The sequence below is a fragment of the Rattus norvegicus genome, chromosome 3 (genome assembly GCF_021556685.1).
Source record: "Rattus norvegicus strain SHRSP/BbbUtx chromosome 3, alternate assembly SHRSP_T2T, whole genome shotgun sequence".
Lineage (NCBI taxonomy): Eukaryota > Metazoa > Chordata > Mammalia > Rodentia > Muridae > Rattus > Rattus norvegicus.
In genome coordinates this window covers 69,984,492-70,008,537 of record NC_141536.1, presented here as the reverse complement: position 1 = coordinate 70,008,537, position 24,046 = coordinate 69,984,492, and the positions used below count along the sequence as shown (strand labels likewise).

Here is a 24,046-nt window from a genome sequence, read left to right as displayed (position 1 = left end):
CATATTATTTGCCCAATTCCCCAGCCGTCAATGCTCAAAGCCTTTTGTGGCTTGGCTTCTGCCCCTCCTTGACCATGAAGTTGATATCGGAGGCCTGCTCGACCTGGCACTCTGCCTGGTCCAATTCTTAAAATGGCAGTTGTAAGTAGCATTGCAAACTTCACTGCTGATCCGGTTCTGGTCCAACACCAAGCCATCCTCAGCACAGAGGCTGATACTTCACTATTATAAATAAATCAAGGGCTGGAGAGATGGCTCTGTGGTTAAGAGCACTGTCTGTTCTGCACTTCCAGAGGTCCTGAGTTCAATCCCCAGCAACCACATAGTGACTTTACAACCATTTGTAATGGGATCTGATGCCCTCTTCTGGCACACAGGTGTACATGCAGATAGTAAAGCTAATATATAAATACTCAAATAAATCTTTAAAAATAATTTGAAAAAAATCAATGGGAAAACTCTAATTAAGGTCAAAGTCAACCATTGACTGGATAGCCTTCTGAGCTAGGCACATATTGGAGGACTTCCTTTATTGACAGAGAGTCCTCCATTCTGGAACAAATTGTTCTTCTCTGACCTTGCTTGGAGAGTTCAACCCCCACCCTCACCCCTACCCCCACACACACATCTCTACCTGCAGAATGTCATGTAGCCTTAGTAAGACTACTGGCTCAATTTCCTTTCTTCTGATAAGAATCTGTTCAGGTAGCTTCCCTGTTCTAATGAAGCATTCAATACCTCAAGCCAATGACCTTTGCCATTCCTGAATATTCTGACCCCCATCCTCAAAATTTTATAAGCCTTGAATCAGCCCAAGTAAAGTTGATCTGCTTCCCTGCAGCTAGTCCTAGTGTCATCATATACACATATATATACATATATACACAATCATAGGGCTTCTGAACCCCCTGTCCACCATCTCTGCTTCCTTTGATCTCATGGACTGATATTAACCAATAGTTTCTGAGAGCAGAGAGGATCACAATTACTTCAGATTAAGTTCTTGCTAAATTTTGATATAATTGTGATCTGATAATTCATATCTCTCTATGCCATATTTTTAACTTATATCATTTTTTGTTTCCTACAAATCCATTTAATTCACTTCAAATTTCCATATACAGTTAAAAAAAAAGAGAAGAGTAAGAGAGATACAGGAATGGATTTTGAAGGTGGCCTTAACTTACATTTAAATAAATATCTTTCTTCTTTAGAGGTGATAAAAATAATTAAATTTAAAATAGAGTATAAATTGGACTCCCTGTCAAAATGCAGGCATCCCTGGTTCTGTCTGTGCCTCTGTACATGGAAGAGGCCAGGTTTTCCAGGAGTTAATTCTTACTCAATCTTATTCTTCTTTCCAAAGAATAAGTATAACTCCTCTCTGGAACAAATTGTGTTTCACCTACATGAAATTCCCAGAAGCAGTTACATCATTTTCTACCTTAAGGGAGTTTATATCTCTAAAGTGTACTGTATCTTGGGAATTTTATTGAATGGAAAGTAAATTAAATATACTTGCTATCATGAAATTCTGGAAAGAAAACTCCAGTGAGATCAGTTTATCTGTGGATAACCGTTTGTTTGTTTGTTTGTTTGTTTGTTTGTTTGTTTTGGGGGTTTTTTTGGGTTTTTTGAGCTAATTCTTTAATAAGAATAAAGAGCTTTAAGAAACCAATTTTAATAAATATAAGTAGTACATTTCTATATTAATAGACAGCTTAATATCATGTCAGTTTTTCCAAACACTGGTAAGCACCTACCTAGAACCTCCAATAGCCAGGAACTTTTGAACAGGCTTATATTACCAGGTTTAGATTCCTTCTTGGGAAAAGCCTCAAATACAGAGAACCATTGGTTACTCCCTTAACCGTTGTACCATGATTTCAACAGTGGTTGCATCTTGCCTAGGGGTTGGCATTATAAGATCATAGCGTTCATACTTGCATAAGATGACTGATACTTTTTCCTGCTGTCTTAGTTTGGGTTTTACAGCTGTGAAGAGGCACCATGACCAAGGCAACTCTTATAAGGACAACATTTAATTGGGGCTGCCTTATAGGTTCAGAGATTTGGTTCGTTATCATCAAGGCAGAAGCATGGCAGCATTCAGACAAATGAGGGGATTGAGGAGCTGAAAGTTCTACATCTTCATCCAAAAGCAGACAAGAGAAAGAAGGCATCCAGGCAGCTAGGATGAGGGTCTTAAAGCCCACACTCATATTGACACACTTCCTCCAACAAGGCCACACCTCCAAATAGTGCCATTCCCTGGGCCAAGCATATTCAAACCACCACATTCCACTTCCTGGCTCCCACAGTCTTGTTCAAACATATGAGTCTATAGGGTCCATACCTAAATAGAGCATAATGCAAAATATATTTAACCCAATTTCAAAAGTCCTCATAGTTTATAGCAGCCTGAACAATGTTAAAAGTCCAAAGTTCAAAATCTTTTCTGAGATTCATCCAATCACTTAACTGTAGTCCTTAGAGCAAGGCAGGAAACCACCCGAGCAAATTCCAAACTCTACATCTCCGTGTCTGATGTCAAAGCAGTCTTCAGATCTACAACTACTTCATCTTTATTGACTTCAACAAACTTCTTTCTCCTGCATGGGTTCCACTCCCTGTTAGCAGCTTTCCTCAGCTGATATCTTAAGGCTCTTGTATCTTAAACGTCTTGGCATCTCTAAGACAACTTCAACATTACAGCTTGTTCTTCCAATGTCTTGGATCCACGCATGATCATATGGGCTCCCCAAGAGACTTGGGTCACATCTCCAGCTGTAGAACTCTGTAGAACTCTAGGCTATAGTTGACTCCACACCAATCTCCTGAGATCTTCTACTTCAACTACACTTCATTAATAGCATCTGACAGGCTTTCTTCATGGTGCCAAGCCCCTATTTCTTTGCATGACCCCTTCAGTCCTGGACCATTAACAGCAACTGAAGCTGCACCTTCACCAATGGTCTTCTCTGGCCTCTCACAGTGCCAACTGTCAGCTGTTCTCTATGATCCCTTCATACTTTCAAAACCAGTAGCAACTGGGTGATTCTCACACATTACCCAGTCCAGCTGAAGCACAAAGTACAACCTTGGCTGTCTGTGGAACACAGCTTCTTTGTGCTCTCAGAAAACACTTCCCAGATTTCACCTCAGAGATTCTGTTCTCTTCTTAATTGTCACTAATGACTTAGCTCCATATATCCAGCCTGAATTGTCCAAGTAGTCCCTTCTGTTTTTTTTATTCTAACGTCAGAGTCACATGGCCGAAGCTGCCAAGATTTGCTGCTTGCTGGAGCTGGAACATGGCCCCCTTGATCTATTACATCATCACCAGTTTTTTGTTTTCCAACTCCATTGCCTGAGTTGGCTGTCCTTAAACTTGCTCTGTAGATTGTCCTTGAACTCAGAGATCTACATAGGTCTTTCTCCTGAATGTTAGGAATTAATGCATGTACCACCACACTTGGATTTAAGCAATTCTTTACCTGCAACTTGCTCTGTCCCAAGGTGGATTTGAACTCAAGATACTGGCTTGCCACTATCTCCTAGGATTAAAGACTTGTTTTACAAAAAAAAAAAAAAAAGACTTGTTTTACAATGCTTGGATCTAAATTTAGCTGAGTGGGATCATGCCTTAAAGTGACCACTCTCTTAATTTGTTATCTCCTAGAACATAGGATTCAGCTCCCTTCTACTTCCTGGTGGCCCTTTAATACATAAACCATATAGTGTGTATTTTTTACTTTGTAAGCTTGCTATGCTTCATCAAAATGATCTTCATGAGACTAAACTGCAACATAGAGTGTAAACTGGGTTGTTTTGAGACTCCTTTGTCAGTGCAATTAATTTGACTATCTTCACCTTAACCTTAGGCAGACATTTTGGGCAAGGGCAAAAAATCAGCCATATTCTTCACCAAAATACCACAAAACAGTATCTAGTCCACAAACTGAAATTCTTCCTCACTGAAATCTCTTGAACCAGCTCTGCTCAGTTCAAATCAGTCTCACCAACAAAGTCTTCCATAGTCCTACTAGGCTAGACCATTAAGCCCCACTTAAAGCATTCCACTTCTTTCCAAAGTACAAACTTCACATTCCTCCACACAAAAGCTGAATCAGGCTTAGAATAACAAAACCCCACTCCCAGTACCAACTTCTGTCTTAGTTTGGGTTTACTGCTGTGAAGAGACACCACCAATTAGGAACCAAGAGCTCAGATCCTCAATATTATGTGGGACATTACTCATTCAAACAACTGCATACAAATACTATCAAGTTAAACACATAGCTCTAAAGATTTAAATGTGGGACTCATATATGAATGAGAATATACATTTATATTTCTATGTCTTATTCTCATTCAATATAATATTTTCTAGTTCCATGAAAATATTTGTGAATTTCATATATTTTTCTTCACAACTGAATCTGTACATGCATATTTTTTGTTGTGAACTAAATACTTTGAGTCAGGCATACATGTGTTAGATTGTATTAAATTTGTTAATATTTTTAATAAGGTCTCTTATTAATTACTTGAAGTATATTTAATAGCAGTAGTTCTAATAGGACTAATGCTGTTGGTTGGAATGTTCTGTCAGTTTTTAAACATATATTGCTGCATGAGTTCTTTATTCTCTCTTTTATTTTTAAGCTTAATTTTCTGCTAATTATTGAGAGAACTGTGTGAATATTTCCCACTGCAATTGTAAAAGCATTTGTTTCTTCTTTCACATCTATCCATTTTGCTTCATAAAATTTTAAGGCTGTGTTTTTAATTGTATTAATATTTAGGACTATAAATTTTTCATGATAATTTAACCCATTAATTAATCCCAACTGTGGAATTGTCTTATTTTTGATTGATAATTTTCTTTCTCAAAATGTGCTTATTTCAAAGTTAATATAGCTATATTAAAGTGTTTCTTTTCCTGAGATGAATACCTACTATAAAGAAAAATGAACTACTATTGAAATATTGTGAGACATTGCAGTAGTTCCTCTAATGGGGCAAATAACAAGAATTTCAGAAAGTCATAACTGACATATATAATCTGTGTCAGCCAGCCTTATACTTTGTTTTCTTTAATGAAGCCCTTCTGTTCTTGCTTCCCTGTGGCTGAAAATATATTTCTTGGTTTTACTTCCTCTTAACTTTAATTTACAAAACCCTTCTGACCTTTCTTCACAATTTCTTCTTTGAAAAAGTTTCACCTGTTCCAGCTTCCTTTGCAATTCAAGAGCTATTGTTTTCTAAAGATAAGCAAATAATAATTTGACCTACTCTTTTATACTTATGTCCAAATATGATCTGCTCAACTATGTTACACACACACACACACACACACACACACACACACGCACGCACGCACAGAGAGAGAGAGAGAGAGAGAGAGAGAGAGAGAGAGAGAGAGAGAACCACATACATATGCTTCGGGGTAAGATACAGCTAGAAAAAAATAATTAATAATAATAAAAATAAAACCTACTGGTATTTATCATATAGGAAATACTCAGTAAGTATGTTTAGCATCTCTCTCAATTAGATATTTTGTTTATTTTAGCAAACAAGTAACAAGGCACAGAGAATCTTGAGTTATTTAAGATGACAATGAATAAACCTGGCATTGTCGTTCAAGTTTAAATAATAAACAAATGACAAAATATTAAATATTGAAAACATATGAAGATCCCTTTCTTCACATTATTAATGACAAAAAATAACTTTCACTAAAGTCATTAATAAATAAATAGTTAAATGTTATTAAACTTGTAGCAATCTATATTATGTTTTGTCCTAACACATCTATCTTAGTGTAGTTAGATGAGAATAGACAGAGAACAGAGAACATGAACAAACTGCTTCTGCCATGGACAATAGTGAAGAAAAATTTAGAGTTGTGTGTTAAACTGCTTAAAACACAACCATATACCATCAACATAATAATGTCATTGAAAAATAATAAATCATAAAGATTAAGTCATTTGAACTATTTGAAATGAGTATGTGTGTTTCACGAATTAGTGGTTTTATGGGAACCTGCTGTTTTCTTTGAAAGAAACCACATATTTTTAATAGATATATATAATGACCTAATCAATTTTAATAGTTGCTATTATTTGCTGACACACGAGTCACACAAAATAGTCTTGAAGATTTAACCTACTTTATCTTTATTATATATTTATCCTCTACTTATTTTATTATTACTTAACTTGATAGTAGCTGTCATAACATCATAAAAATAGTTTTTAAGGAAGTTAAAGTACATATGAGAAATCACATAATACATTTTTGTTATTTTAAATTTGTGAATGCTTATTTTATTTTTTCTGCCCAATTTTCATAATAAATTGGCCACAGCGCTTGTCAGACCCCATGATCTCTAAGATGGCATATATGAAGCTTTTTCATGACAGTATAATCATTTACTCAAAGGATGCCATTGTGGGAAATTTTGACCCCCTTCCCTTTCTTCTCAAATTATCATCTTAACATTCTTTTTTGATGCCACTTTTGACTTCACAACAGTCATAAGCTGAATTTATTTTCTCTGAAATACACACATACTAATTATACTTTTATAGTAGTTTTTATTTTCATCATTATTCAGGAAAAAATTGGAAGCCTTTGTTAACATTTCCCTAATATGTTATAGGATTTTTAAGATGTGTGTGCGTGTGTGTGTGTGTGTGTGTGTGTGTGTGTGTGTGTGTGTGTGTGTGTGAATGGCAGGTATGTGCATATGGATGCCAGAGAAAGACATCAGCTGCCATTCCTCAGTACTGTCCACCTTGATTTTGCAGACTAGGTATCCCACTGACCTAAACATTGCCACTGCCAAGTGGGAAGAGCCCAGCTGGGAGATCAGCCTAAAGGGTCCAGTTGTCTATGTCTCTTATTACCTGGTTTTATAGCACATACCACCAAGCCATCAAGTCTAACTTTTAAATGTAAATTCTAGGGAGCAAATTTCAGTACTTATATATTTGTAGGGCAAGAACTTTAAAATCTGAACTACTTCCCAAACTATTTAAGAGTGTTTCATCATTCCATCACAGAGTCAGATGAAAAATAAAGAGTAATTTTATTAGCATTTTTAAGTCAAAAGAACTGTTGAACATACTTACATACCTCTTGATGGGAGAGTGTGATCTCCAAGTTCAACATTACTGGCTCATTGCTTATAACAAACCTATTCAGAATACTCTGCCATTGGTATCAAATATCACTTGACCGATGATTATAAGTCATAATTATTATTCTTTTACATATCCTAACTGAGCAATGGAAGAAAAAAGTCAGACTACAGTGACCAATTCTCTCTCTCTGTGCCTCGCAAAGCACCTCCATCAGAAGACTGTCTTCTTCATCATGTTTTCCTTTGTTTATCTTATCATTCTTGAGGGCAATGTGGGCCTGACCACTCACATATGGGTAAATGCCAGGCTGTACATTCATATGTACTTTTTCCCCAGCTGTCTTTGTAGAGGTCTAGATATCTTCTTCCATAGCTCCCAAGACAATGTGTAACGTTTTTCATTCGGAGAACAAAGCCATCTCATTCATGGGCTATGGATCACAGATGTGGTTCTTTAGTCTCATCACAAGAACCTAGTGTTCTTCCTGGCTGCCATGGTATATGGTTGTAAATGCATCTCTTTTTTTGGTGTAAAAGTCACCTTCAAGGCTTGTTGATGAAATAGTCCACCCTTTCTAATTTTCTCACATATCACTTGCTGATCAGCATTCATTAGTCCAATACCTACCTTTTACCAACTTCTATAAATCCCATAAGGGTAAGTTTTTCTAGCTAAATTTCTAGGAAAGCCTTGCCTACAATCATTTACAAGTGACCTCATCTCTCACAGACAAAACCAAGGACATTTTTGATATTTAGAATTACTGACGCTTGCTTGACCAATTACATAGTCATTAGGGTCAATATCTGCAGACATTCTAATCTAATCACCCATGAGTGCTGATAGAGCTTCTAAACAACTTCTTTACACTCTGCATTTCCATTTTAGAAAGCTAAAGTTTCAATTAATACTTTCATTTGGAAATAATATTGCCATTTTTATTATAGATTTTAATCTATGTAAGTCAGATAAAGTCTCTCTGGGGCTTTACATAAGGTTTGTGAATGACATAGACCTTTCTTTTTGTTTCTCTACCTTATCCTAGGCTCATAAAGTTACTAAAGTAATTATATAATAATAGAGTCATCAAATTCCATCTGCTGACTTAAATCAACAAATTGACTTTCACCTAAATATTGGTCTTTCATCATATTAACACCTTTAGACTTATAACAATTTTCTACAATTGCAGATTTTCATCACCATGTTAGACACTGTAATTGAGAACTAACTTCCAGTACAGCTGCTACTAAATCTGTCGAGTCTTGAAACATAATCCTGTTTTGGTAAGCTTTGGTATTTTACATCTCTCTCATATATAGTAGGTGCACTCCATAACTTACTATTGATTCTTTAAAATGCTTAAGACCTTGCATTTTAACAGGATTCTGGTCTAATTGTTCATATTTTGATTTTCACCATTTTCTGGCATTTGTTCCCTAGTAACTGGGAAATCCAGTAGAAGAGCTTGCCTTCAATTTCATTAAGAGGTGGCAGCAAAGGTCCAATGGGCTATCCACCTTGATCCTTAATTTCGTTAAGTCCATAGGTTCTCAACTAAGCACTTCCTAGTTTGTTATTTCATTTGTCATCTCTCAAACCTTTGTATTATCATAACAAATTTTTCTTGTTATATGCCTATTTTTCAACCTTTTCTGAGGGAAAATATATAAAGATTGTACTTAAAAGTAGAGGTTTACTCCAGTGTTTACAATTTCAGTAAGTACCTGAATAGCTTTTCCACATAAACTTACTACTCCTCAACTCCTACCCTTGGTCTTAAGGGACCTGAAATGGAGTTCACCATGTTTTTAGTGCAGGAAAATTCTGTCTATCTAATTTAAATTATCTTTACAGTGGCTTAATGTGATTTGCTGTCTTAGAGGTTCATGCATCTTTCCTGGGTCTTCAATTTGATTTTATTGATCAACATGTCTGTTTCTGTACAAACACCATGCAGATACTATCACTATTGCTCTGTAGTAAACCTTGAGGTCAGAGATAGTGATTCCTCCAGAAGTTCTTTTATTATTCAATTGTTTCAGCTACTCTGTTTTGTTTTGTTTTGTTTTCCCATCTTATATCCTGTCCCTCCACTTGAGGCCCTGTCTATCTGCTGAAGGTGGACTCTTCTAGTTCCCTCTCCCCACTCCTAGGCCTTTTGGCTAAGATCACCCACATTGAGTTCTGAGAGTCTCTCACCTCCCAGATCTCTGACACTTTCTAGAGGGTCTCCCAACCTCCCAACCCCAGAGGCTATATATTTCCATCTATTCTTCTGGTCTTCTGGGCTTCTCTCCTGCCCCTCCTTCCTGCCATATCTGATCCTGTTCTCTTCTCTTCCCCCTCTGTTCTCTTACCTAGGTCTCTCTCTCCCTCTGCCTCTCTTGTTTATTTTGCTTCCCTTCTTAGTGAGATTGCAGCATCCTCACCGGGCCTTCCTGACTGTTAGCCTTCTTACAGTCTGTGAGTTTCATGCTAGGTATTCTTTACTTTTTGATTTTTGTATTCTTTGTACACAGAATACATATACTTTTGGCTGATATTTTCTGGTTCCATCCATTTGCCTGCAGAATTCATTATGTCCTTGTTTTGAATAGCTGAATAGTACTCCATTGTGTAAATGAACCACATTTTCTGAATTCATCCATCAGTTGAGGGCATCTGGGTTGTTTTCAGTTTCTGGCTATGATAAATGAGGCTGCTATGAACATAGTGGGATGGATAGATAGATAGATAGATAGATAGATAGATAGATAGATAGATAGATAGATAGATAGATGATAGATAGCTTAAGTGCTTGTTCTAAAATATATCCTTATCATCACATTTGTAAAATACACAGCTTTTTGTTTTGCTTAATTAACTCATTCATTCACTTTACATCCCAATCAGAGGTCCTCTCCTCCCATATTTGCTATCACACAAAGCCTCACTACATCCCCCATCTAGTTCTCCTCTGAGCAGGGGCAGGTCCCCTTTAGGTAGCAACCCAAATCACTGCAGGACTAGGCATATCCTCTCCTTCTGAGGCTAAACAAGGCAGACCAATTAGTGGTAAAGGATCCACAAGAAGGCAGCATAGTCAAGAAAAGTCCCCACTCCAGTTGTTTCAAGAAACACAAGCAGAGGGACTACTTAAAAATATATTTTAAGAGACCAGAATCACCCTACACCAACAAATATTTCTTCTTCAAAGTATAAATGGCACCCAATATTTTTGGTGAATATAGGAAGCTGATGGCCTTCACCCATGTACATACTAGCAGCACTAAGTGGATTCAGTGGTTTTAGAAAAAAATGCATAAATTTATGAGAGAAAATTTGGAATGTATGAGAGAAATTGTAGGGGAGTTGGTAGGGTACATTTGATGTTAAAACGTATGTACATGTTAACAGATTGAATAGCTTATATTTGGGGATATCTGTGTATACATACATGTATGCAATAGTAATCAATCAAGATCAAAGAGGCAATGAATCTGAAGGAGTGTGGAGAGGTATATGAGAGGGGCTGAAGAGAACAAAAAGGATGTAGAAATGTTAAAATTAAATTATAATCACTAAAAATGAAATAAAGACATTCTCAAACAATACTGCTTTTAAAAGAAAATATCAATAAAGTATTAACACAACACATTTAAGAATATATTATACAAGTTTGTAGAGCATAATAAACATAGGGGCACTGTGTTAGTCGGACAAAAATATATTCCATTTATATGAGAAGAAAAGAAGCATTGCAGGCCCACAGGAACCGGATATAGATCTCTCCTGAGAGACACAGCCAGAATACAGCAAATACATAGGCGAATGCCAGCAGCAAACCACTGAACTGAGAACGGGACCCCCGTTGAAGGAATCAGGGAAGGGACTGGAAGAGCTTGAAGGGGCTTGAGACCCCATATGAACAATAATGCCAACCAACCAGAGCTTCCAGGGATTAAGCCACTGCCAGAAGACTATACATGGACTAACCCTGGGCTCCAACCTCATAGGTAGCAATGAATAGCCTAGTAAGGGCACCAGTGGAAGGGGAAGCCCTTGGTCCTGCCAAGAATGAACCCCTAGTGAACGTGATTGTTGGGGAAGGGTGGTAATGGGGGGAGGATGCGGAGGGGAAGCCCATACAGAAGGGAAGGGAGAGGGGTTAAGGGGATGTTGGCCTGGAAACCGGGAAGGGGAATAACAATCGAAATGTAAATAAGAAATATCAAGTTAATAAAGATAAAAATAAATAAATAAATAAATGGAAACTCTTCCAGACTTATAGAAGGTGTGGATATTCATGAGACCATACAAGATAGAGAATATTAACGATTTTATTTTTTTAAAGTACACAATAGAAACTTCAATTCTTCTACTGAGTATATAACCATAAAAATAATAACATGGTCTCAAAATTCATAATCTAATAAAGGTATACCACTCCCATACTAATTTCACCATTACTCATCTACCCATACACATAATATTAAATTTATGATAGCCAGAAGCTGGAAACACCCAAAGGTCATACAACAGAATGGATACAGAAAGCATGGTTTATCTACACAATGGAATACTATTCAGCTATTAAGAATGAGGATATCCTGAGTTTTGCAGGCAAATGGATGGAACTAGAAAATATCATCCTGAGTGAGGTAACTCAGACCCGAAAGGATATGTATGATTTGTACTCACTAATAAGTGGATATTAACCAAAAATGTGCAGAATTTTCAGGATACAATCTACAGAACACAAGAAGGCTAACAAGCCAAAGGACCCAAGTGGGGATGCCTCAATCCCACGTGGGGGGAGAAGAAAGCAATCACAGGAGGTGGAAGGGACCTGGATAGGAGAGGCCACAGGGATGGGAAGAGGGGAACATGATTAAATATTGGGAGGGTAGGGAAGACTGAAGCCCTGAAGGCCAGCAGAAAGAATGAAAACAGGCAACCTAAGGAAGTAGGAGGCGAGGATAAGGGTGGTGGAGGTGGGGGGGACCCTTAAGAATGTACCAGAGACCTGGGAGGTGTGAGACTCTCAGGACTCAAATGGAGAGAGCTTAGATGAAGTTCTCTATATTGGGGAGAGGGAACTTGTAGATGCCACCTCCAGTAAAAAGACAGTGCATCAAGTGGAGGTTTGGGGTTGCCATCACACAGTCAAAAACTCTGACACAGTATTGTTCCTGTCTGAAAGAACTGCAGGAACAAAGGTGGAGAAGAGCATGAGGAAAAGGAGGTCCAGTGACAGCCTCAAAGTGAGATCGAGCTCAGGGAAAGGCCCCAAGTCCTAACACTATTACTGATGCTATGGTGTGCTTACAAATAGGAGTCTATCATTACTGCCCTCTGAAAGGCCCAACAAGCAGATGAATCAGATGTAGATATTTACTCCCAACCAATGGACAGAAGCTGCTGACCTCTGTCCATAAGGGAAAAGCTGGAATAAGCTGGGGAGGAGGGTGACCCATAGGAAGATTAGCAGTCTCAACTAACCTGGACCCTCGGGATCTGTCAGACACAGAGCCACCGACCAGATAGCATACACCAGCTGATATGAGGCCCCAACACATATACAGCAGAGGGCTGCCTGGTCTAGACTCAATTGGAGAAGATACACTTAGCCCTTGAGAGACTTGTGGCCCCAAGGAGTGGATAGGTCTTGTGGGGTGGGATGGGGTGGGGACATCTCTTGGAGACAGGGGGGCAGGGAGGAAGAAGGTACAGGGTATGGAATAGTTGGAAGGTGAACCAGAAAGGGAATAAAGTCTGGATTGTTTTTAAAAAAAGAATAAAATTTTTAAAAATTATATAAAGATAAAAAATAAAGTAGGAAGTTGAAATTGCCATTCGTGATAACAGTTTTAAGATACAGGACAAAATATGCAACAAATGTGTATGAGGAACTTCAAAAGAAAAATAAGACATCTTCCTTCACAAGTACATCCAGAAGCAGATTTTGTAGTTCAGGCTCCACCTGCCCACTGACTACTCTCAGAGACAACTTGACCCCCAGGAGTTCTGACACTACTAGGCTCACAGGTAAGTTTCTCCTGCACCAATACCTGGCCTAACTGTGACCAAACCCCCAACTGCCAGGGCTCAGAGGACACAGGACTTCTTGCCCTAAAACAGACACAACTTGCTTCTGGTCCACAATTGCTCCCTGGAACAGATCTTGTGATCAAGCATACTCCCATACCCCACCCCACTCACGCCCTGACCCTGACAACACTCAGAGTCAGCTTGACCCCCAGGAAGTCTACCACAGCCAGACTCACAGATAAGGCTCTCAAGAGTCCTTCCCACACCCAGAGATATTTTGACTCAAAGAGGCCCAACATAACTAGACTCACAAGAGAGAGAGCCTGAAGTTAGAGACAGCAAGGCCAGGTAACAACAGAGTTAACCAGATCAGGAAAGCACAAGAACAAAAACAACAGCAACCAATGCCACTTGGAATCCTCAGAACCCAATTCTCCTACCACATTAAGCCCTGGATACCCTAAAACACCTGAAAACCAAGATTCTGATCTAAAATCTCATATCATGAAGAATGATAGAGGTCTTTTTTAACTTTTTATTAGATATATTTCTTTACTTACATTTCAAGGAAGACATAAATAACTCCCTTAAACAAATACAGGAGAACAAGGTAAACAGGAAGAAGCCCTTAAAGAGGAAACACATAAAATCCCTTAAAGAAATAGAAGAAAACACAATCAACTAGGTGAAGGACTTGAACAAAACTATCTATGATCAAAACATAGAAATAGAAAAGAAAAGAAGAAAAAGAAAAAGAAATCACAAAAGGAGACAACACTGGAGATGGAAAACCTAGAAAAGAGATCAGGAGTTACAGATACAGACAGTACCAACAAAATACAAGAAATGGAAGAGAGAATCTCTGGCATAAAAGGTATCATAGAAAACAATGACACAACAGTCAAAGAAAATACTAACTGCAAAAGGCCCCAACACAAAATATCCAGGAAATTCTGGACAAAATGAAAATACCAAACTAAAGAATAACTATAGAAGAGACTGAAGATTCCCAAATAAAGGATCCAGTAAATATATTCAACGAAATCATAGAAGAAAATTTCTCTAACCTAAAGAAAGAAATGCCCATAAACTTACAAGAAGCTTACAGAACCAGAAAGTGAAATAAATTGGACTAGAAAAGAAATTCCTCCTGTCACATAATATTCAAAACATGAAATGCACAGAAAAAAATAATTTTAAAAGTGGTAACAGAAAAAGGTCAAGTAACATATAAAGGCAGACTTATCAGAATTACACCAAACTTCTCAACAAAGACTATCAAAGCTAGAAGATCCTTAGCAGATGTTATACAGACCCTAAGAGAACACAAATGCCAGCTCAGGCTACTATTTCCAGCAAAACTCCCAATCACCATCGATGGAGAAACCATGATATTCCATGACAAAACCAAATTTAAACAACATCTTTACTAAAGTAGCCCAACAGAGGACAATAAAAGGAAAACTAGCACAAGGAGGGAAACTTCACCCAAGAAAAAACAAGAAATTAATCTGACACTACACCTAAAAGATGAGAACAATATAAATATAATTCTACCTCTAACAAGAATAATAACAGGAAAAATATTGGTCTTTAAATCTCTCAACATCAATGGACTCAATTCCCCAATAAAAAGACTAAAAGAATAGATACATAAACAGGACCAAACATTTTGCTGCATACAGGAAATGCACCTCAGTGACAAAGACAGACATTACTTCAGAGTAAAAGGCTATAAAAATTTTTTTCTTAGTAAATGGCCCCAAGAAACAAGTTGGAGTAGCCATTCTAATATGCAATACAATGGAAATTCTTTTTTATAAGTATGTAATTTAATTTAATTTTATTTCTTAATTGGACATTTTATACATTTACATTTCAAATGAGATCCCTTTGCCGGTTCCTCTCTGGAAACCTCATACCTTATCTGCCCTCTCCCTACATCTATGAGGGTGCTCCATTAAAGCAACTTGCAGCAAACCAGTAGCCAACATCAAACTAAATGGAGAGAAATTTGAAGCAATCACACTAAAATCAGTGGGTAGATAAGGCTGCTCACTCTTTCCCTACCTATTCAATAAAGTACTCAAAGTTCTAGCCAGAGCAATTAGACGACAAAAGGAGGTCACAGGGATACAAATTGGAAAGTAAGAAGTCAAAATATCACTATCTGAAGATGATATGATAGTATACTTACATGACCACAAAAATTCCACCAGAGAACTCCTAAAGCTGATAAACAACTTCAGCAAAGTAGCTGGATTTAAAATTAACTCAAACAAATCAGTAGCCTTCCTCTACTCAAAGGATAAATGGGCAGAAAAAGGAATTAGGGAAATGATACCCCTCACAATAGTCACAAATAATATAATATATCTTGATATGACTCTAATAAAGCAAGTAAAATAGACTTTCAACCAAAAGTTATCAAATAAGATGGAGAGGACAGTTCATACTCGACAAAGGAAAAAATCCATCAAGATGAACTCTCAATTCTAAACATCTATGCACCAAATGAAAGAGCACCTACATTTGTAAAAGAAATATTACTAAAGCTCAAAGCACAAATTGTACCTTTAACAATAGTACTGGGAGACTTAAACACCTCACTCTCATCCATGGACAGATCATGAAAACAGAAACTAAACAGAGACATAGAGAAATTAACAGAATTATGAACCAAATGTATTTAACCTTCATTTATAGAACACTTCATCCTAAAAAAAAAAAAAAGGATATACCTTCTTCTCAGCACCTCATGGTACCTTATCCAAAATTGATCATATACTCAGACATAAAATAAGCCTCATCAGATAAAAGGAGATTGGATTAATTCCATGCTTTCTATCAGATCAACACCGACTAAGGCTGGACTTCAATAACAAAAACTACAGAAAGCCCACGTACACATGGAAGCTAAACAACGCTCTACTCAATGAGAATTTGGTCGGGGAAGAAATAAAGAAATTAAAGACTTTTTAGAATTTAATGAAAATGAAGTACTGGCTTACCCAAACTCATGGGACACAATGAAAAAAATGCTAAGACTGCCTTCATAAAGAAATTAGAGTAGCTTAAAAGTACATCAGAAAGCTCTAGAAGAAAAGAAGCAAATACATCTAAGATGAGCAGACAGCAGGAAATAATCAAACTCAGGGTTGAAATCAATCAAGTAGAAACAAAAAGAACTATACAAAGAGTCAACAAAACTAGAAGTTGATTCTTTGAGACTATCAACAAGAAAAATAAAACCTTAGCCAAACAAACAAGTGGGCACACAGGCAATACCCAAATTAACAAAATCAGAAATGAAAAGGGAGACATAACAACAGAAACTAAGGAAATTCAAAAAAATCACCAGATCCTACGACAATACCCTATACCCAACAAAACTGAAAAATCTAGATGAAATGGATGATTTTCTAGACAGACACCAGGTACTACAGTTAAATCAGGACTAGATAAACCATCTAAACAGTCCCATAACCCCCAAGGAAATAGAAGCATTCATTAAAAGTCTCCCAACCAAAAAACAAAACAAAACAAGAACTGAAGCTGATAAACAACTTCAGCAAAGTGGCTGGATATAAAATGAACTCCAACAAATCAGTAACCTTCCTCTACACAAACAATAAATTGACTGAGAAAGAAATTAGGGAAACAACATCCTTCACAATAGTCTCAAAAATATAAAATATCTTGGTATAACTCTAAACAAACAAATGAAATATCTGTATGACAAGAACTTTAAGTCTCTGAAAATAATCAAATAAGACCTCAGATGATGAAAAGTTCTCCCATGCTCACGGATTACCAGGATTAACAGTAAAAAATGGCTATCTTAACAAAAACAATCTGCAGATTCAATCCAATCCCCATCAAAATTCCAACTCAATTCTTCATAGAGATAGAAAAAACCCAGGATATCAAAAACTGTTCTCAACAATAAAAGAACTTTTGGGGAAATCACCATTCCTGAACTCAAGCTCTACTATAGAGCAACAGTGATAACAAAAATCACATAGTATTGGCACAGAGACAGACAAGTAGGTCAATGGAACAGAATCAAAAACCCAGAAATAAACCCACATGCTTATGGTCACTTGGTCTTTGACGAAGAAGCAAAACTATCCTGTGGAAAAAAAGAAAACATTTTCAACAAATCATACTGCTTCAATGGACAGTCTGCATGTAGAAGAATGCAAATTGATCCATTTTTATCTCCTTGTACAAAGCTCAAGTCTAAGTGGATCAAGGACCAGATATGCTGAATCTAATAGAAGAGAAAATGGAAAAGATCCTTGAACACAAAGGCATAGAAGAAAATTTCCTGTAGAAAGCATCAATGGCTCAGGCTCTAAGATCAACAATTGATAAATAGAACCTCATAAAATTAAAAAATCCTGTAAGGCAAAGGACACTGTCAATAGAACAAAACAGTAACCTATAGATTGGAAAAGTATCTTTTCCAACCCTACATCCAATAGAGGGCTAATAGATATAATTTATAATATATATATATATATATAGATAGATAGATAGATAGATAGATAGATAGATAGAGATAGATAGATAGATAGATAGATATAGATATAGATACATATTCAAGAAGAACCAAATAACCCTCAAATAATCCTATTTAAAAATGGATCACAGAGCTAAATACAGAATTCTCAACTGAGAAATAAAAAATGACCGAGAAACGCCCAATGAAATGTTCAACATGCATAATCATCAGGGAAATACAAATCAAAATGAACCTGAGATTCCACCTCATACCAATCAGAATGCTTAAGATCAAAAACTTCAGCAACAGCACATGTAGGAGAGAATCTAGAGAAAGAGGAACACTCTTTCATTGCTGGTGAGATTGCAAACTGGTACAACCACTCTGCACATCAAGCAGCATTCCTCTGAAAATTAGAAATAAAGCTACCTGAAGACCCAGCTATACCACTGCTGGACATAAACCCAAAAAATGCTTCAATATGTAACAAGTATATGTGCTCCACTATATTTATTGAAGGTTTACTTGTAATAAGCAGAAGCTGAAAACAACCCGGATGTCTCTCAATAGAAAAATGAATACAGAAATGATGGTACATTTACACAATGGAATACTACTCAGTTATTAAAAATGATGACTTCCCCTCATAGAAGAAGGGGGAGGGGTATGTGATAGGGGACTTATGGATGGGAAACCCAGAAAGGGAATAACATTTGAATTGTAAATAAAAAATATCAAAAAAAAAGATTTATAAGGACAAAGAGAAAAATGACGTGAATTTTGCAGGCAAATGGGTAGAATTAGAAAATATTATCCTGATTGAAGTAAACCAGACCCAATAGGACACACATGGTATATACTCACTGATAAGTGGATATTAGCCCAAAAGCACAGAATTTAAATGATACAACTCACAGATCATATGAGGTTTTAAAAGAAGGAAGACCAAAGTGTGGATGTTTCAATACTACTTAGAATGTGGGAACAAAACAATCACAAGAGGTAGAGGGAGGAAGGGACCTTGGAAGGAGAGGAGCAGGAGGGGAAAAGGGGGACAGGATCAGGTATGAGATGAGACTGGGGGAAAGTCCAGATTGTCAGGAGAATGAATAGAAATATATAGCAGTGGAGAGTGGGGAGTAGGGGAAACCACTAGAAAGTCCCAGGTGCCAGGGAAGCAAGAGGTTCCCAGGACCCAATGGAAATGACATTAGTCAAAGTACACAACAGAGAAGAGATAGAACCTGAAGAGACCATATCTAGTGGCTGGCATGGCCCCTAGTTGAGGGATGGGGCTACCCACCCATCTCAAAATTTTTAACCCAGAGCTGGTCCTGTCTAAAGAAAGTGCAATGACAAAAATTGGAGCAGAGACTGAAGGAAAAGTCATCTAGAAACCACCCCACCTTGAGATCATCCCATCTGCAGACACCAAACCCCTACACTATTGCTGATATCAATAAATGCTCACAGACAGGGGCCTAGTATGACTGTCCGCTGAGAGGCTAAGACAGATGCAGACACAGCCAACCATCAGACTGAAACTGGGACCCCAATGGAAAAGCTAGGTGAAGAATGGAAGGAGCTGAAGGGGATTGCAGCCCCATAGGAAGAACAATTTCAACTAACCAGACACCCCAGAGCTCCCAATGACTAAACTACCAGTTAAAGAATATGTATGGATCTATGGCTCCAGCTACTTATGTAGCAGAGGATGGCCTTATTTGGCACCAGTTGGAGGGAAGACCCTTGGTCCTGTGGAGGCTTGTTGCCACCGCATAGAGGGATGCTAGAGGGGTGAAGCATGAGTGAGTGGATGAGTGGAGGTGCACCCTCTTAGAGGCAAAGGGGAGGAGGATGGGATGGGAGATTTGTGGAGAGGAGACTGTGAAGGGCAACAACATTTGAAATGTTAATAAATAAAATAAACAATTAGTAAACTTTTAAAAATCAAGAAATAAATTACTAGAAATGGAAAGAAAGTATTAAAAAATATGCACTGCTAGGAACAGAGTGTTAGCTATAACGAAAATTCTACAGACCTAAGTTATAGCTTGAGTATTATAGACAGTAGAATAGTATTAAATATTAAATTTTCACAAAAGGAAGTTTTTATGCACAATTATACAAGTAACTTTGCATGAAATGAATGGATTATACCATCTCTATCTCTATAGCTATAGTTATATAAATTAAAATCTACTACCTATATCTTTATTGATATATATATATATATATATATATATATAGAGAGAGAGAGAGAGAGATACATGCAATAACAATTATTTAAAAAGAGGCAATGAATTTGAAGGACGTTGAGTATAGATATACAGGCCATGTTGGAGAAAGGAATCAAAATCTCAAAAAACATTAAAATCTATCTAAATATGGATAAAAAAGAAATAAAAAAGTATGTCGATTTGAAAGATAAACAATGTGAGGTAAGAAAAATCCAAGTTGTCTTGGTGACATGGAAAAAAATTGTAAAATAAAATTTGTCACGTTACAATTTATCATATTGATATAGAATACTGAATATTAAGTATTTATTTTAAATAGTTTCTTTAGTACCCTGAAGAAGGCATTTTTAACCTCTTTGTTTCTTAAACTGTATATCAAGGGGTTAATCATGGGGATCACTAAGGTATAAAACACAGAGGCTATTTTATCATTCTCTAAGGAGTGACTGGATTTAGGTTGCAAGTACATAAATAGTAAAGTACCATAGAACACCACAACCACTGTCAGATGAGACCCACATGTAGAGAAAGCTTTTCTCCTGCCTTCTGCAGAATGCATTCGACATATGGCCAGCAGAATGAGAATATATGATCCAAGGACTACCAGAAGAGAGGAGATCAAATTCAATGCTGAAAATAATATGATCAGTAACTGTATTTCTTCAGCATTTGAACACAAGGTAGGTAACAAGAAAACAGCATCACAGTAGAAATGGCTGATGATGTTAGAACCACAGAAAGTTAATGTGAAAATCTTACTGCTGAACAGCAGAGCCTGGAAGGTGCTGTAGAGGTATGGAATGCCCACGAGCACGTGGCAACGTCTCTGAGACATGATCACACCGTAGAGCAGAGGGTTACATATGGCCACATAGCGGTCATAGGCCATGGAGGACAAGATAAAGAGTTCACTGATAATGAACAAAAGGAAGAATGACAACTGTATAGCACATGCGTAGAAAGAAATGTTTTTTTCATCCATAACAAAATCCACCAAAATCTTGGGACAGATGACAGTGGAATTCCCAAGGTCAATAAAGGCCAGGTGCCTGATGAAAAAGTACATAGGGGTTTGCAGGCGAGAGTCCAGCTTGGTCAAAATGATCATGCCCAGGTTGCCCATGACTGTGACTGCATAGATGATAAAGAAGACCCCAAACAAAGGAAGCTGAAGCTCAGTGCTCTGTGTGACTCCCATCAAGATGAACCCGGGCAGTGATGTTGTATTCTTTTGCTCCATGTCTTCCAATTATATCCTTCAAAAGAAGAAAACCATTGTTTTCAACTTTTATTAAGTTATATTTGCAGGATGAATGGATGTTTTTAAAAGTAAATGGCCACAAATAAAGTTTGCACATGATTTTTTAAATAAATGCATAGTGTATTCTATTTTACAAATGATCTCTTCCAGAAGATATGTAATAAATGTACATATCATTATAATGCAATCATACATACACATATGCATAATACTAAAATGTTACTTCATACAAAGAGCTTGGTTTTTGAGAATGCATCTTCATTTTACCTAAATTGTGTATGCAAATTTTGTATTCTTGAAAATAGAGACAGAGATAGAATGAAGCTAAATCATGTTGACTATTATACTCCCTTATATCAAATCCTTCCAAGTTATGGGAGACATATTGAAATGAAAATACATAACTAAATATCTTTATAAATATTTCCAAAGAAATATACTTCACCCATAGTGAGGTGTGCTCATTTTAATATTCTACATCAATTTCCACTCTATTTTACTTGTGCTTTTATGAAAGGTGTTGGTGAATAGGGCTGTGCTACCATTCGCTATGTAATAATGTCGAATGAAGTAGGGAACACCTGTTAGACTATTGTAATTTCTAATCTGGTACAAAAAAGGACTTGAAAGCACTTAGCACAATATATGGAATTGTGCTTGATATTGTATAAATAAAATATCATGCTAATATAATAAATACCATGTGTGTGCATCACTGAGATTTAAGTTTTGATTCCTTGTACTGCTGTTGAGATGAAAGCAATCAATTTTCCTTTTAGTAGAAAACTCACCTATTTTAAACTTCCAGAAATGATATTTGGATACATTCCAAATAACGGATTAATATTTAGAAAATTTCTTTGTATATTTCTTTTGCATAATCATTCTATAATACCATATACAACAAGTGATAGAGACTGTAAGATTTATTTTTTAGCATTTTTATACCAGATATTACGATTTACTTACTAATTCAACTGAACAAAAGCTCAACGTTGTGACTGAGTATATTTCGGTGGTATTTTTCTCTTCCTTTAACAAATTTGCACAAGCTGAGAAGCAAAGTAGTTTTCCATTGAATTAAGATAGTGAAGAACTAGTTAATTCTATCTGATTACTTCCCTATAGTTTCTCAGTTTCTGTTCAGTGGGAATCTTCACCACTGTCAGCATGATTTCTAGTTGTAGGACTAATCAGAGTTTACTGCTTATTCAAGGCAAATGCACGGTAAGCTTGTCAGCACATATAGCACTAATGTTAACCTCCTATCTTTTTTTTTATTAACTTGAGTATTTCTTATTTACATTTCGAGTGTTATTCCCTTTCCCGGTTTCCGGGCAAACATCCCCCTAATCCCTCCCCCTCCTCTTCTTTATGGGTGTTCCCCTCCCCATCCTCCCCCCATTGCCGCCCTCCCCCCAACAATCTAGTTCACTGGGGGTTCAGTCTTAGCAGGACCCAGGGCTTCCCCTTCCACTGGTGCTCTTACTAGGATATTCATTGCTTCCTATGAGGTCAGAGTCCAGGGTCAGTCCATGTATAGTCTTTAGGTAGTGGCTTAGTCCCTGGAAGCTCTGGTTGCTTGGCATTGTTGTTCATAAGGGGTCTCGAGCCCCTTCAAGCTCTTCCAGTTCTTTCTCTGATTCCTTCAACAACATCCTATCTTTTATACATGCAACATTGCTAAATACTCAATAAAAATAATAGTGTACAAGATATTTTATGGAAATTGTAATGCTCAAAGATTCTTTGGTGACTGTATCATTTTTCAGTAGGAAATTTTGTCATGCAAATATTTCTTTTTTAAATAATTTATGTTGTAAATTTATATCTACTATTAAATAAAGTCAATTTATTTTAAACAGAAAATATAGTATTTTGTTATCTAACATTATACATGAGTCACACCAAAACTTATTCTTTTATTTTATGTAAAGCAAATGCAGAGTGCCATCTTGTTTGTCTCTGAAAATAATTATCTTGGTTTTTTTTTAATGTGTGAGATCAGTAATGAATTATTGAATTATCTCCTACTTCTTGTTTGAAACTTTCATCGATATGGTGGATTCAGGATATCTGTTCAAATGATAAAATGTAATGTCTTGAGACAACTTTACAATTCCAAGAAACACAAGTGAATGCACTATTTTTGTCCTGCATCTCTAGGAATCACAGAGTGCCAGCAGTCAGAGGCCAGGCACAATAAAAAAGCACTTGTACGCTGGTGTCTGTCTGTATCAAATACACAAAACCACTTACCTTTGAGAAGGGATAAAATTCTAATACTCTGTATCACTTTTATTTCTCTTTAAGGTAGCAAGTATTTATGGCTTTCTTTGCTCTTTCTGATGTTCCCAGGGGAAGTATTATACATTTTGTTCAAATGATCACATCTAGATCATCTTAGAAACTTAAGACTTTGTTGTGTCTTCTAATTGTCTGGGATACTCTGTATATTTCCCAAGGGGAAATATAAAGTTAACTATCAAAAGGAAATTAACAACCTGTGATTTCCACAGAGACATATATAACTTAAATAATTTATTCATTCATTTAAAGATTATCAATTACTATTGTTACAATGGAAAAATGGGAATGTCTTTCTTAAAACCAAAATATAATAGCTAAAATATTTGAAGTAAATACATCCTGTTGAGCTTAAGAAACATGTCTTTGCTTTCTTATAAAAACCTTTGTAACCTATTATAATCCAAAATGCTATTACCATGAGGACCCAACTATTGTATAACCTGAATAAAGGCCTAGGTCCATTTGGATAATAAAAACTGACATGATATCAATATTAAAGTCTGACATGCCTGCCATATGCATAAGAATTAAATTACAT

At 36.6% G+C, this 24,046-nt stretch overlaps 1 protein-coding gene and 1 pseudogene across 1 annotated transcript; one reads left to right on the top strand and one right to left on the bottom strand.

Annotated features, from left to right (window-relative positions):
- On the top strand, positions 7,303–7,735 carry Or5bi1-ps1 (olfactory receptor family 5 subfamily BI member 1, pseudogene 1; annotated as a pseudogene).
- Positions 20,236–21,177, bottom strand: Or8k16 (olfactory receptor family 8 subfamily K member 16). The gene is given in 1 exon segment (NM_001408964.1): positions 20,236–21,177. A coding segment is annotated over 1 exon segment (942 nt).
- Positions 21,178–24,046: the final 2,869 nt, after the last annotated feature.